The 16,178-nt window shown below is 36.3% G+C and overlaps 1 protein-coding gene and 1 long non-coding RNA gene across 3 annotated transcripts in view; one reads left to right on the forward strand and one right to left on the reverse strand.

Annotated features, from left to right (window-relative positions):
• LOC136838865 (ficolin-2-like) overlaps positions 1–16,178 on the forward strand; it is a 149,073-nt gene that overhangs the window by 71,213 nt on the left and 61,682 nt on the right. For both annotated transcript variants that reach the window (XM_067104527.1, XM_067104528.1), the window contains exon 2: positions 14,404–15,665. In XM_067104527.1, coding sequence (XP_066960628.1) covers positions 14,588–15,665 — 1,078 coding nt within the window. In that variant the 5' untranslated portion in view covers positions 14,404–14,587. The remainder of the gene's footprint in view (positions 1–14,403; positions 15,666–16,178) is intronic.
• LOC136838867 (uncharacterized) overlaps positions 1–16,178 on the reverse strand; it is a 161,396-nt gene that overhangs the window by 33,592 nt on the left and 111,626 nt on the right. The gene's annotated exons all lie outside the window — the stretch shown is intronic.

Below are 16,178 nucleotides of genomic sequence, written 5' to 3' on the forward strand. Positions count from 1 at the left end.
CTCCCCCAACCGTGGAAAGCCCTCACAAATCCATGAGGTGGCATAAAACTTGAAGATTAAATTTTCGAGGCCCTGAGCGAATCAACGCCATAGGACACAAAGTAAAATAGAGAAATAAACATGAAAATACTGAGTAAAACGGAAAAGGAAATAAAACAAGTACCTGACAAATTAATCTTACCTTCGATCTTACCGGTCCCTATTGGAAATTGTATTTCAAGTCTCGACTGAGGGTGGGCGATAAATCAATGCAAGATTGGAGGTTCACAGCAGAGAGTTAGCAACTCTCGGGAGAAATTTGATCTTCAACCTACAATTGGTCTGGGCTAGACTTTGGCGAAGTGCGTCACTTGTTATAGAAGTTATAATCAGTGATTTTCTTGCTCTTTTCCCCTGAAAAAGAGCAACCATTCCTCCTTTACATTCAGTTGGAACCTTTCCCTCTTCCAGATATGATAATTTTACACGCGTTGGTCAGTTATTTAATCACACCATCAGCACAATACGAACTGCAGGATCTCACTAGCAATGTCATCAACTCCTGATTCATTTCCAACCTAAAAGCTTTAAATGAACTCGCATCCTCAGTAGCAACTCTTGCATCATTTGGATCTGCATGTTTTCCATCCTCCGCATTCAACAACTCTTTAAAATGATCACTACATCAACAGAGGTCTGTGACCTCTTCAGACAGCAACTATCCGCACAAATACACATACATATAAATTAATATATATATATATATATATATATATATATATATATATATATATATATATATATATGTGTGTGTGTGTGTGTGTGTGTGTGTGTGAGCGAGGCAATTCCTCAGCAAAATACACAGGAAGGCACTACAGCAGACAGCTTGGTACATGGTTTTCCTTTATTCATCATGGCCTATGATTTATTTGTGCATACATACGAACATTTCCTGCTGTATTTGTAATTTTACTTTGTATTTTTAGCCTTGAGGATGAGACAAGGATCTGCAAACGTAGGCCGTGATGAATAAAGGAAAACCATGAACCAAGCTGTCTGCTCTAGTGCCTTCTCGTGTATTTTGCTGAGGAATAGCCTCGCTCTCACACCAATATATATATATATATATATATATATATATATATATATATATATATATATATATATATATATATATATATATATATATATATTTAAATATTAATTTATATGTATGTGTATTTGTGCGATAGTTGGTGTCTGAAGAGGACACAGACCTCTGTTGATGTAGTGAGCGTTTTAAAGAGTTGTTGATGCAAGAGTTGCTGCTGAGGGTGCAAGTTCATTTGAAGCTTTTAGGCTTGGAAATGAAACAGGAGCTGATGACATTTCTACTGAGATCCTGACATTAGGCAGTTTCTCTTAACATTAGTCACTTCATACACATACATAGGGTGCTCAACAGAGAGGATTGAAACCCCCACCCCACACACACACACACTGCAACATTCACCCGTCTTACACGAATTCTTGCACCTCACTGATACAAGCGTCATGCTTTACCAATCCCTCTTTTGTCCCTTCTATCCAATACTTTTTGTATTCTTCTCTTCTCCTTCCCCTCAACGCTTCTGAATCAAACACTCTTTTCACCATTCTTTGCATATGACCGGACCACGTTATAAGTACTAGGATTTATCTTTTCATTTAAGATATCCTTTTTTTTCCAGTTCAACGACTCACTACATTTTTCATCTTATAGGTTCTTCTTATGCCGCATTTATTATGCAAACGATGCAACTCAATAACTTCACCCTTCTCATAATCACATTCAATATCCACACCTACTTTCCCCTAAGGAGAGCTGGCTTAACAATCCCTTCATACTTTTCCACCCTGGCTTCCATACACAATTTAAGTCTCTTACCAGTCTTCTTAAGCACACATCCCTCTAACTTTCTTGTTTGACCTATACTTGCCTGATCACTTCTCTAATCCTACCATCATCCATTATATTTACTTCTAAGTACTTATACAAATCAACTGCTTCCATTTTCCACTATCCACATTATTCATGGCTTCACCTTCCCTTCTTTACTAGTTTCTGCATTTTTTCTTCACTGTCCCTAAACAGCACTGTATCATCTGCAAACATCAACAGCTCCTCACTCTCACATAATTCCATCTAAAAAGACATTTACTAAGCACGGCGGAGATATAACATAACACGTTTCTCAGACCCTCTTTTACTCAAAACTATATATGTTATATATATATATATATATATATATATATATATATATATATATATATATATATATATATATATATATATATATATATAATACTAAAACTCGTTTGTTTGTTTGTTTACACAGCGGAAGGTAAACTGGGCTGGTGCTGCCTGTAGATTTTTGGTGGCTATTATTAGTAGGGTTAGTTTAGCTGTGGGCATGGGTGTGTGTATGGTATAGGTGTGGGTGTGGTAAGGATATGGGTATGGGTAGTGGGTATGGTATGGATATGTGAATATGGATATGGATATGGGTATGGAATGGTATGGCATGGATGTGGGTATGGGTCTGGGTATGGAATGGACATGGGTATGGTATGGTATGGGTATAGGTATGGTACAGATATGGGTATGGGTATGGGTATGGTACAGATATGGGTATGGGTATGGAATGGAAATGGGGATGGGTATAATTATGGGTATAGGTATAGGTATGGGTATGGGTGTGGGTATGGGTATACATATGGGTATGGGTTTGGTACAGATGTGAGTATGGGTATAAGTATGTTATGGATATGGGTATGGGTATAATATAGATATGGGTATGGGTATAGGTATGGTATGGGTATGGGTATGGATACAGGTATGGTTATGGACCTTTTGTTAAAAATGCAGTAAATAAAAAGTGACCCAATGGGTCACAGGTGGTCTATATATATATATATATATATATATATATATATATATATATATATATATATATATATATATGTGTGTGTGTGTGTGTGTGTGTGTGTGTGTGTGTATGTGTATATATATATATATATATATATATATATATATATATATATATATATATATATATATATATATATATATATATATATATATATATATATATATATATATATATATATATATATATATATATATATATATTACATAATGACAACAGTCAACATCACGCCCTTTGCGGATATGCAACGCTTGCACTGAATACATTTACTGTTTGGTTTTGCGTTTACTGTCAGAAATGTTAGGGTACATTTTCCATTTACGTTCACAAACAAATGGCTGCCTGCATCGAACCTCACCAAACACACCGAGGATTGTTGAGTGATGCCGACTTTCAATTTGCAGTGTTAGTACTGAAACATATTTTGTCCGCCCGTTTGAAATGCCTTTTTCTGTCTGTAAGATCCATCTGTTGGAATGCTCGAATGATATTATTATTATTATTATTATTTCAGTAGATGAAACCTATTCACATGGAACAAGCACACAGGGGCCACTGACTTAAAATTCAAGCTTCCAAAGAATGTTGGCTTCAACCTCCCACCGCAGGCCCCACACTGCAGCAGTAACTGATCATGATACAGAGCCAGTGATTTTTCATCACCCTTGGGGAGACGTGAACCCACGACATCTGAGTGGCATGCCATGGCACTAACCACTATAACAGCGGAAAATTCAGAGAATTTAAAAAAATTCTCACCAAAGTTTTCCCTCTACTGCAATGATAAAGTTTAACCCCCCAACAACCAACTCTTTTATAACCTTTCAATATGAGGTTTTATTTCTTCCTTGGTGATTAAACCCACAACTTTTCCTCCAAAATAAACGAAAATAAATATAATTAAATTTTTCACTGGTAAAAATTAAATTTTTTCTCAAAATGGGCAACTTTCCTGGTTGTAAACTTCACGAACAAAGTTATTACTAGGATATTGTCGTGGAAAACACGGAAACTTTTGCCAGTAAATTTCGTGTTGAGTGAAACATGTAGGCTGCAGTCTCTTGCACAATACCTAAATATATATTGCTGCGACTGGCTCTAAAATATAAATTCTATTCATAATTTGTGTCATCTCTATATTAAATGTTATCGTACTCATACATTCATGAAAGGCCGATACGCTATATAAAAAAAAAAAGAATGGTACAGCAATGGGACTAGAAAAATATTTTTTCATTCATTTAATGCAGACCCATCAAAAATGACAGAAAATTCCGAATTCATACATAACAGAGAAGGGATGTGACACACATCACGGACAATATTTGTCCGATGCCTTCCTGAAGAAAATCTCATTCAGGTCATTAATGCTGCCCCTGGTTCTCCAATTCTAAAGCTGAGACCGCAGCCAATAATGTGAAAAGTCTCGTCTTTTGTATTACAGAAAGTTTTTATATTATTTCAGCGGTAAAGTTGCAAGTCTTCCTTCTGTTTGCGTTATTATTTCAGTGATAAAGTTGCAAGTCTTCCATCTGTTCATGTTATTATTTCAGAAATAAAGTTGCAAGTTTTCCATCTGTTTGTGTTATTATTTCAGTGATAAAGTTGCAAGCCTTCCATCTGTTTGTGTTATTATTTCTGTGATAAAGTTGCAAGTTTTCCATCTGTTTTTGTTATTATTTCAGTGATAAAGTTGCCAGTCTTCCATCTGTTTATGTTATTATTTCTGCAATAAAGTTGCAAGTCTTCCGTCTGTTTGTGTTATTATTTCAGCGATAAAGTTGTAAGTCTTCCATCTGTTTGTGTTATTATTTCAGTGATAAAGTTGCAAGTCTTTCATCTGTTTGTGATATTATTTCAGTGATAAAGTTGCAAGTCTTCCATCTGGTTATGTTATTATTTCTGCAATAAAGTTGCAAGTCTTCCGTTTGTTTGTCTTATTATTTCAGCGATAGTGTTGTAAGTCTTCCATCTGTTTGTGTTATTATTTCAGTGATAAAGTTGCAAGTCTTTCATCTGTTTATGTTATTATTTCAGTGATAAAGTTGCAAGTCTTCCATCTGGTTATGTGATTATTTCTGCGATAAAGTTGCAAGTCTTCCATCTGTTTGTGTTATTATTTCTGCAATAAAGTTGCAAGTCTTCCATCTGTTTGTGTTATTATTTCAGTGGTAAAGTTGCAAGTCTTCCATCTGGTTGTGCTATTATTTCAATGATAAAGTTGCAAGTCTTCCATCTGTTTGCGTTATTATTTCCGTGATAAAGTTGCAAGTCTTCCATCTGTTTATGCTATTATTTCATTGAGGAAGTTGCAAGTCTTCCATCTGTTTGTGTAATTATTTCAGTGATAAAGTTGTAATTCTTCCATCTGTTTGTGTTTTTATTTCAGCAATAAAGTTGCAAGTCTTCCATTTGTTAGTGTTATTATTTCAACGATAAAGTTGCAAGTCTTAAATCTGTTTGTGTTGTTATTTCAGCGATAAAGTTGCAAGTCTTCCATCTGTTTATGTTATTATTTTAGTAACAAAGTTGCAAGTTTTCCATCTGTTGGTGTTATTATTTTAGTGTTAAAAATGCAAGTCTTCCATATGTTTGTGTTATTTCACTGATAAAATTACAAGTCTTCCATCTGTGTATGTTATTATTTATGTGATAAAGTTGCAAGTCTTCCATCTGTTTATTCTATTATTTCTGTGATTAAGGTACAAGTCTTTCATCTATTTATGTTATTATTTCTGTGATGAAGTTACAAGTTTTCCATCTGGTTATGTTATTTCAGCGATAAAGTTGCAAGTCTTCCATCTGTTTGTGTTATTTCAGCGATAAAGTTGCAAGTCCTCCATCTGTTTGTGTTACTACTTCAGCGATAAAGTTGCAAGTCTCCCATCTGTTTGTGTTATTATTTCAGCAATAATGTTGCAAGTCTTCCATCTGTGTTATTTCAGCGATAAAGTTGCAAGTCTTCCATCTGTTTGTATTATTATTTCAGCAATAAAGTTGCAAGTCTTCCATCTGTTTATGTTATTATTTCTGTTAAAGTTACTTCCATCTGTTAATGTTATTATTTCTGTGATAAAGTTACAAGTCTTCCATCTGTTTATGTTATTATTTCTGTGATAAAGTTGTAAGTCTTCCATCTGTTTGTGTTATTTCAGCGATAAAGTTGCAAGTCTTCCATTTGTTTGTGTCATTATTTCAGCGATAAAGTTTAAAGTCTTCCATCTGTTTATATTATTATTTCTGTGATAAAGTTACAAGTCTTCCATCTATTTATGTTATTATTTCAGCAATAAAGTTGCAAGTCTTCCATGTATTTGTGTTATTTCAGTGATAAAGTTGCAAGTCCTCCATCAGTTTTTTTTATTATTTCAGCGATAAAGTTGCAAGTCTTCCATCTGTTTGTGTTATTATTTCAGCAATAAAGTTGTAAGTCTTGCATCTGTTTGTGTTATTTAAGCGATAAAGTTGCAAGTCTTCCATTTGTTTATGTTATTATTTCTGCAATAAAGTTACAAGCCTTCCATCTGTTTGTTATTATTTCTGCAATAAAGTTTCAAGTCTTCAATCTGTTTATGTTATCATTTCAGTGATAAAGTTGCAAGTCTTCCATCTGTTTGTGTTATTTCAGCGATAAAGTTGCAAGTCTTCAATCTGTTTATGTTATCATTTCAGTGATAAAGTTGCAAGTCTTCCATCTGTTTATTTATTATTTCATCATCTTCCATCTGTTTGTGTTATTTCAGTGATAAAGTTGCAAGTCTTCCATCTGTTTATGTTATTATTTCAGTGATAAAGTTGCAAGTCTTCCATCTGTTTGAGTTATTATTTCAGTGATAAAGGTGCAAGTCTTCCATCTGTTTGTGTTATTATCTCAACGATGAAGTTGCAGCTCTTCCATCTGTTTATGTTATTATTTCAGTGATAAAGCTGCAAGTCTTCCACCTGTTTGTGTTATTCAGCAATAAAGTTGCAAGTCTTCCACCTGTTTGTGTTATTTCAGTGATAATGTTCCAAGTCTTCCATTTGAGTTATTTCTGCAATAAAGTTGCAAGTCTTCCATCTGTTTGTTATTTCAGCGATAAAGTTGTAAGTCTTCCATCTGTTTATGCTATTATTTAAGCGATAACAATGCAAGTCTTCCATCTGTTTATGCTGTTATTTCAGCGATAAAGTTGCAAGTCTTCCAACTGTTTGTGTTATTTCAGCGATAAATTTGCAAGTCTTCCATTTGTTTGTGTTATTATTTTTGCGATAAAGTTACAAGTCTTCCATCTGTTTGTGTTACTATTTCAGCGATAAAAATTGCAAGTCTTATCCATCTATTTATGCTATTATTTCAGTGATAAAGTTGCAAGTCCTCCATCTGTTTACATGTACACAGCATGAAGTCGACGGCCACTACGTTCACGTGTGCAAGACTCTAAACCTCACCTTTAAAGGTCTTGCCCCTGACACAGTCATACAGAAAGCAAGACCGAAGGACAGCAAGCACACGTGGGACGGGACACCTGCTGTACCATCCAGGTGTTCATGGTATGGAGTTCTCCCATCTTAACTAATCACCTCGGTGAGAAGCTCACAGATGCTTTGTCGCCCGTGCAACAAATGTGGTCGATCCTGACACACACGGAGATCTACCCTGGTCCTCTACATGCGCAATACCAGGACCCTAATTGATCCCTCCGTGAATCGTGACTCAGTGCAAATTTGTCATTCCTCTGCAACTTCAATCTATAATAATAAAATCCAAGAGGATCTGATCTTGTTTGTCCTCCCCTGGTAACAGTAGGGGAGACATGACACAGCCACCCACGCACTACAAACCTGTTTGTCCACCCTGGATGGGGGCGGGGTGGGCAGGGGATCGGGAGGGCAGGGGAGACAGCAGCCTAGGGTACCAGCGCACTTAGCGCGCGCCAGCAAGCTTGTACTCTCATAATTAAAGTACAATTCTTCATCAGCTCTTACATATGTGTAGTATCGAACGATGACGCCTAATAAGTGTTGTCAGAAGGCTTTTTAAAGGACACAGCCTCCCTCCGAAGACAGGGACAATCTTATATTATGTCTTAATCTCTGTCATTCTCAACCTAGGACATAGCTAGCCTTACTGCTGGATCATTAAAAAAAAAAAAAAAAAGGGCAAATTCATCTAGGAAAACATGCAATCCACATAACGATACTACAAAATTGTAAAAGCTATTTGCATTTGTAAGAATCTCAAAACATTCCTAAGGAAGCATGAAAGACGAATTACCTCTAAACTCCAAAGAAAGAATTCTTCCATTCCGGCGACCCTTCCTTTCACTTTCTTTCCAAATCTTGTATCGCTGAATACATTAGTTGGGAAAGCAAAGGTTGAAGCCCTCTTTCTCTCTTCTCCAAATGATAGGCAAGGTTTCTCCCGAAATTTTATCTGTGTATTTGGTAACTACTGTAATTCAACTCAACTTGAACTATAATGCACATTTGCAATGTTTATTATTTTTAAGGCTGAAACTATTACAATGAAAAATAATAAAAAAATGCGCCGAAGTTTCTTTGGCGCAATCGAGTTTTCTGTACAGCGTACAATGCTGTATGAAACTCTCAGCCGCGGCACATGAAACTTTCAGCCACAGTCCCGTGGTGGCCTGTGTTGTTGGCACCTATAGCAGTGCCTGACGCACGATCATGGCTAGCTTTAACATTAAATAAAATCAAAACTACTGAGGCTAGAGGGCTGCAATTTGGTATGTTGGATGATTAAAGGGTGGATGATCAACATAACAATTTGCAGCCCTCTAGCCTTAGGGAGGACAGAAAAAATGCGTACGGACAGCCATCTCAATAGTTTTCTTTTACAGAAAACTACAAAACCATAGTACTGAATTGGACATCCGTAAATCGTTAAATCTTCAGAACACGCACCAAATATCAGACATTTCACTTGTGTGTAACAATAAAATATTTCGAGAATTGATGAAAAGGTGATGAAATCTTATGAAATAATCTTTAAGACTCTCTCTCTCTACTCAAGCCCTTTCTTGATTGAGAGAACCGTCATTCGATGGGCCGGAGTTCGAATGAAGAGTTAATTTATTTCTTTAGAAATTCATTTCTCGATAATGTGGTTCGGATTCCACAATAAGCTGTAGGTCCCGTTGCTAAGTAACCAATTGGTTCTTAGCCACGGTTAAATAAGTGTAATCCTTCGGGCCAGCCCTAGGAGAGCTGTTAATCAGCTCAGTGGTCTGGAAACCTAAGCTATACTTACTTACTTCTTCCTCGGTTATAACCTACTACCCTTCCATAACCCTACTAAACATCACACAAACAAGAAAACCCAAAAACCTTGATTCCTTGATAGGGGTATTAATCATTCGCAAACTGTTGTATGAGCTTTGAATGTGAAGTTCTCACTATTTCAAAAGGAACTATTTTGACACATCTGTTCTGACATTATTCTTAATTCATTCTATGATCCCTACGAGTATTTGTACCAAGATGTAAGATGGAACATAACCGTTGTACCATTGCGAATCACTTCCGTACACATCTAAGACTTGTATATGTTACGACTTGATAAATATGAAGAGCACGATATGGATGATGGTCATATACGTTTACTGGAGATTCTTTTGATTTTAAAAGATAACTTCCTAGTTCTGACTACAAGTTAAAATTGAACATAAAATATCTTTGAAAACAACATCTCTCTTCGGACTAGAACCTTTGACAAAGCTTTATGCTGGGCGCCCAGTTTACTCTAGTCTCGTTCCTTTTCCATCAGAGCCAAAACTCATATACCTCAGCGGGATTCAAGTCCACATTCCTAAAAGAAAACTTTGTCAATACGTAATTTTCAACAGGTAGCCCAAATCTGCAAATTTCATTCGATTGTTTTTTTTTTTTTTTTTCACGCTATAACACAACGTTTCAAAGATCATCAGTTCTACAGCATACTAAGAACTATAATCCCCCATAGGACAGATGAAGATAAAGACTTCAATCTTCGTCGATGTCTGCATAAACTTAGCCAAGCGGAGGACATCCAAAGGTGTTTCCATGCAAGCCATGCGCCCTTTGACATGCTCCAAGACACGCACACAGGCAGGCGAGGGAGCAGAATTTAATAAAGAAAACCTTTGCCCTGGAAATGTGACATGGAACGGAAACAAATGGAAGTAACGAGCGTCTGTTTACTGTAAATCAGTGACTTTACTGACGTCAAACCTTTTACATGTTTGTTTTGCTCTCTATTTACTAGTTTTATACTATATTATCCTTTTACATCATTTTGATTATTTAAAACGGTTTCGAGTCACACGGAGGGTGGCAGTTGTGAAGAAAGTGCGAAATTGAGGGGGGGGGGCGTTTAAATGATTATGTCGACAAGGCGTAACGTTGTCATATTAATTTATTCTAATTTGCAGAATTCAGTTCGCACGATCACGTCTCCTAACGCCTCATGTCGTCTTGCCACCAAATTTGACATCAAGCAGCCAATACTGTTGACCAATTTGAAGTCGCCCACGCTCCTGCTCGTATGACACCGCCTTCAAACGGATTGTGCGCTAATATTGTTAATGCTGTCAATAAGACTGGCTCAATATCCAGCACGCCAGTCATTTACCCTCAACCACCAAACTAGCCTGTTGTTATCATTATGGAATGGAATATAGTATTTAGGCCAAAGGCCAAGCACTGGGACCTAAGAGGTCATTCAGCGCTGAAAAGGAAATTGAGAGCAGAAAGGCTCGCAAGATGTAACAGGAGGAAAACCTCGCAGTTGCACTTGAAACAAGTGTTAGGAGAGGGTGGACAGCAAGATGGAAGAGAAAGAATATGAATGGAGGTACAGTAAAAGGAATGAAAGGGGTTGCAGCTAGCGGCCGAGGGCACGCTGCAAAGAACCTTAAGTCATGCCTACAGTGCACCGCATGAGGCGCACCGACGGCACTACCTCCCTATGGGAGTTATCGTCATTTACAATTTCTGAATATTGGTCAATCAAATTTAAAGGTCATGGTAGCCTTAAGTTACGTACAAAACGAACTCAATTTTGCCGTCATGGATCTGCTGTTTGATAAGATGCCTAGATTTGAAGACTGGGTATTCGTGAGGCACAGTTTTAAGAAAATAATTTCATTTTTCGTTATCTCAATTTCAATAAACGCTTCAAGCACACATAGCTGAATTATTATTATTTTCCCTTGCATGTTTCTGACGGAAGATGAGGCCAAAGTGCTCTTTAGTACTACCTTCTGCCAAACCCTAAAATACGATAATGGTCGACCTCAAAGAAGATAATGCTACAGGATCGATTTCATCATCTGATCAGATCATCATTAACGACGTGTTTCCATTCATCACAAAACCCATCAACAATATTATTATTAGAAAATTTGAAGCGTTCACTCTAATGAGACCAGATCTTACAAGTATACCAGCGAGCACACCCTGCAACTTCTGCCCTCTCTTACGCACGTTACTACACACAACTTATGAATGAAAGGGGAGGAACTGTTTACGCACTGCTTCAAAGGGAGTGGCGTTCATTGCATAAAGCAATCAAATGTCAGTCATTACTTTTATATATATCCCTTTAATCGGGTGTTTTCTCTTTCACGGCGTGTTTAAGCGAGGGGTGCATGGGAAGAACTAGATTAATAATATGCGCAGGGGCTTGAGGAAATACATACATATGCACACATACACATACACACAAATATAATATATATGATATATATATAAATATATATATATATATATATATATATATATATATATGTATATATATATATATATATATATGTATATTTATATTATATATATATATATATATATATATATATATATATATATATATATATATATATATAATTTATATATATATATATATATATATATATATATATATATATATATATATATATATATATATATACATTATACTGTATTTGCATTAACCATTTGCTTTTCCTTTCTCAAGATTTCTGATGAACAGCAATTCTTAGGAGTAGATAGTATCTTTGTTCCATTTTGACTGCGACCCACAGCAGTCGACAAACCTCCACTTACATAATATATTTCTCAGGTCAACATAGGCACTGAATTTAGCAGGAAAGTGGCCTAAGTTGTTTGCCCTCCCTTTCAGGTCTAAGCTGTTTTCCGATGACATTCTTGTTAAAGTTCATGGCAGAACTTGCTTGCATCAATTTGGTGTTCATTTTTTTCTTGTGCACTGAACAATACAGAATAAATTATTCACAGTAAGTGTTCCCATAAAACCATAACATCGCTGATATATATATATATATATATATATATATATATATATATATATATATATATATATATATATATATATATATATATATATATATATATATATATATATATATATATATATATATTTATATATATGTATATATATAAATGTATATTTATATATATATATATATATATATATATATAGTATATATATAATGTATACATATATGATATATGTATATATACATATATATATAATAATCATATATATGATGTATATATATATATATATATACATATATATTCATATATATATATATATATATATATATATATATATATACATATGAAAATATATATATAGAGCAAATTTCACATTCTGTGCTTAGCAGCGCTTACAAAAACAATGAGCGAAATTAGAGAACGATGCTCTTGAAATATGAGTGTTTCTGACCAGGAGATCAGATCGTCCCACTTCAATTTGGCATTTTACCTTACTTATCTTCAGTTAAAAGCATGGGATTAGAGAATGAACAAGGGATTGGTCTTAATGGATATTAGCCCTTTTCTCTACAGGAAGCGGTTCCATTTCCCAGAGGGTATTCAGTGATGGTTTTCGGATGTCTATAATCATCATCATCAGCTCTCATAGGGCCGGCCCGAAGGGTTTGAGTGAAATGCTGTACCGGGTCTAGGCCAGAGGCCAAGCACTGGGACCAAAAAGGTCATTCGGTGTGGTGATGAATGAATGAAATGAAACTAAAAACTGCACTAAGGCATATGCTTTTATACTGAAACACACGCACACAATAATTACATTTACTTTTATTTCCATATATACATACATACACTTTAAAAAAATCAGAAATAACACTCAAAATAAGTTAAGTAACATTTAAAATTTTGTTGTTTGTTTAAAATTCATTAAACACCCTATAGGTTTTCGTATTTTCATTATTTACTTATTTTCATATTTTATTAATTAAGTTACAGTTCTTTATGAATACTAAAATTGGAATGATTGAAACTGTAGAAGATTCTGACAAAATTTCCCTCACTGATCTATTCCCAAACGTTGAAAAACACGGCGTTTGCTGTGGTCTGTAGAATTTTGCTCTCTCTGTTAAATCTATTTCGATATCAACTACTCATTTTTGAAGTGGACGTCCATATTGTGCATTTTGAATAAAATGATTAGTGTTGCAACCTGCCCATATAAAACAGAAACCGCTGACAGATATTACAGCCAACTACGTAAAATGTTCATTTTATAATAACACTACTAATAAGTACGGGGATTTCACGTATACGAATAATACTTTGCATTCTACTATTGTATAAGCCCCAATTCTAAGGTTGCAAACATAAAAACAAATATTTATTGGTTAAGGATGATGATACTCTCGTTTGCAATTTCACACGTACCATGTATGTGCCTAAGCTGCTAGGTAGCTACAAAAAAAAAAATTCAAAACTGCAAAGAGACCTAAATGAAACCCTGAGTACAACCGCTGTTTGGAGGATTTGCAGGGAGATTTGCAGATGCAGACTGTTGCGTGAGGTAGGCTACATACTCGATATGCATGACCGACATCTGGGATTATCAATCTAGAGTTCGTGAGGTTTCCAATTATTACGAAGATGGCTGACCAAAAATTTATTTAAGTCTGCAGAGAGAGAGAGAGAGAGAGAGAGAGAGAGAGAGAGAGAGAGAGAGAGAGAGAGAGAGAGAGAGAGAGAGAATGATATTAGCTGCATATCAGGGGAATGCAATTTAAACCAATACGTTTGCTGCATTGCATTTATTTTAATACCATTCTGTATTTAGATTCAAGTTACAGGTGTCACGGTTGAAGGCCTGATAACTCAAAAGAGGAACTTCGGTTATATTATTAAAACACAATTATATTATTAAAACGCAACTGACCATACAGTTATACCCGAAACAGCATAGCTACACATTTTCGCATGACTAAAAAATGTTAAAATTGACATTTCACTTTCATGAGACAAGTATTCCAGTCTAGATTTCAGGTCTACAGCTACCACAGGGGTCGACTTTCAGGGGCGAACTGGCGTGTCCCTTTCTTAATGAGACTTAATTGAAGTGCCACCTTTAATTCGCATCAACTCCCGTGTTTCACGACACAAAAAATCTACTATTAAATACCGATGACGGTCTGATGTAATCATAAGGGTAACCATTCTTTCTCTTCCTCAGAAACAGGAACATGTCTAATGCACGCATAAAACGAAAGTGTATATTTCAAATTCTGATTTATAGAAACCTGACTATCACGGGCAAAGGTTACTGGAACATGAGTCTCTAGATAAATAAATGTAAAAAATATTTCCGTGAAACATCGTATGCCAACAAATTCCTGCCAGGGGCAGGGGTGTGTACGATGAAGCATTTAATTGTAGTGTGCCAGCTGGCAATACTGACTAAAGTCCTATACTGCCACCAATTCGAGAAATTTGACGCCCCTGCTTCACCCATTGAAAATGTAGCTCAGCTTGTGATGTCCCTTCAGCAGGAGGTGTCCAATGTCCGGAGGGAACTGCGAAATCGAATGGACACCATGAAGTACGAGCTGACTTGTGAAATCCGCAACATCAAGGACGCCCTCACCAAACAGAAGGGAGAGCTCAGTGCCAAGGTCGATGCTCTAAGTCTCGAACTAACAGCTTACAGGAAAAGGTTGAAGAGAGGGCTCAAACGCATTGGGATGCAAAACGATGACCTCAAAGGTGAACTGCGTCTGCAGAAAGCTGAGCTCACAGCGGTGAAAGGCAACGTCCACGACACTCGGGAGCAAGTCATCGACAGAGGGAACTTGTTGCTGCAAAAGGTGAACACCACTAACAACACGTTGGTATGCCACCTCACTGACTTACGAATCAAGTTATTTAAAATCAACAACAACCTCGAATTCATCTCCAATGAACACAAGGAACTCAGGGAAATCATTACAAGACGCTACCACCAGCCCAAGACTTACAACAGTGAAGACTACGGAGAACGGGTCCTGCCAGGCTGCACTTACACTCCCTTAGACACGTTGGATTCCGATTATCACTTTAATGGTACATATAACGCATCTTTGACACGGGGACCTAAGGGCCAACCTGGGATAGGGGTTACGGAAAAAAGTTGGGATAAAGAAGGTGTGACAGACATCAAGAGTCTCTTTCCCACGATGCCTGAAGACTGCAAAGATGACAAGAAGAAATACCTAGAGTATGCACCAATACCTCGTGACTGCAAACATGGCTTTGATCTTGGTTTCATGGAGGATGGCGTCTATCGCATTCAGCCTCCAGGACTTTCCTCTCGGGAGGTTTACTGTGATCATCATACTGCAGGGGGTGGCTGGACAGTTATGGTGGCCCGGCGCAAGATGCCCAGACATATTCCCTTCAATCGCACTTGGCACGAGTACGAGGTGGGCTTTGGCGATCCTGATAAGGAATACTGGATAGGTAAGGAAACACCTGTTTTACAGCTATTAAAAAGTAAAGGGGCGTCTACTGCCTTATACCTTTATTTTCGTATGCTTGACTAATAAGAGAGTGAAAGCCTACATTGTCTGGCATCATGATTTTTTAATGAAAATTAAAAGAAAGTACATGTTCTTTATGAGGTAATAAGCCTATGTCTCAGAAATGTATAAAGAAAGAACAAGCAATACAAAGTCATAATCTGTCTGTATCAACTTAGATATTTTGAATAAAAATTAGAAAACCAGTCTTCTAATCATATGTCGAACTGGAAGCACTCCTATCTGTTACTGTAATCTACTAACTCATATTCCATGTGGTCTCAAAAATGTCAATCCCATTTTCCATCTACTGTTAGTAACTTGTCATTTTAACTACAGCATTAAATGTCTATGAACATCAAAGTTATTTCTTGTTTATGTTAAGGCAACAACGGAAGATTCTGAGAGTGGCTCGGTTGTGTACCACCATTCTAAGGATTTACTGTTCAATATC

This window comes from Macrobrachium rosenbergii, chromosome 5 (genome assembly GCF_040412425.1).
Source record: "Macrobrachium rosenbergii isolate ZJJX-2024 chromosome 5, ASM4041242v1, whole genome shotgun sequence".
Classification (NCBI taxonomy): Eukaryota; Metazoa; Arthropoda; class Malacostraca; order Decapoda; family Palaemonidae; genus Macrobrachium; species Macrobrachium rosenbergii.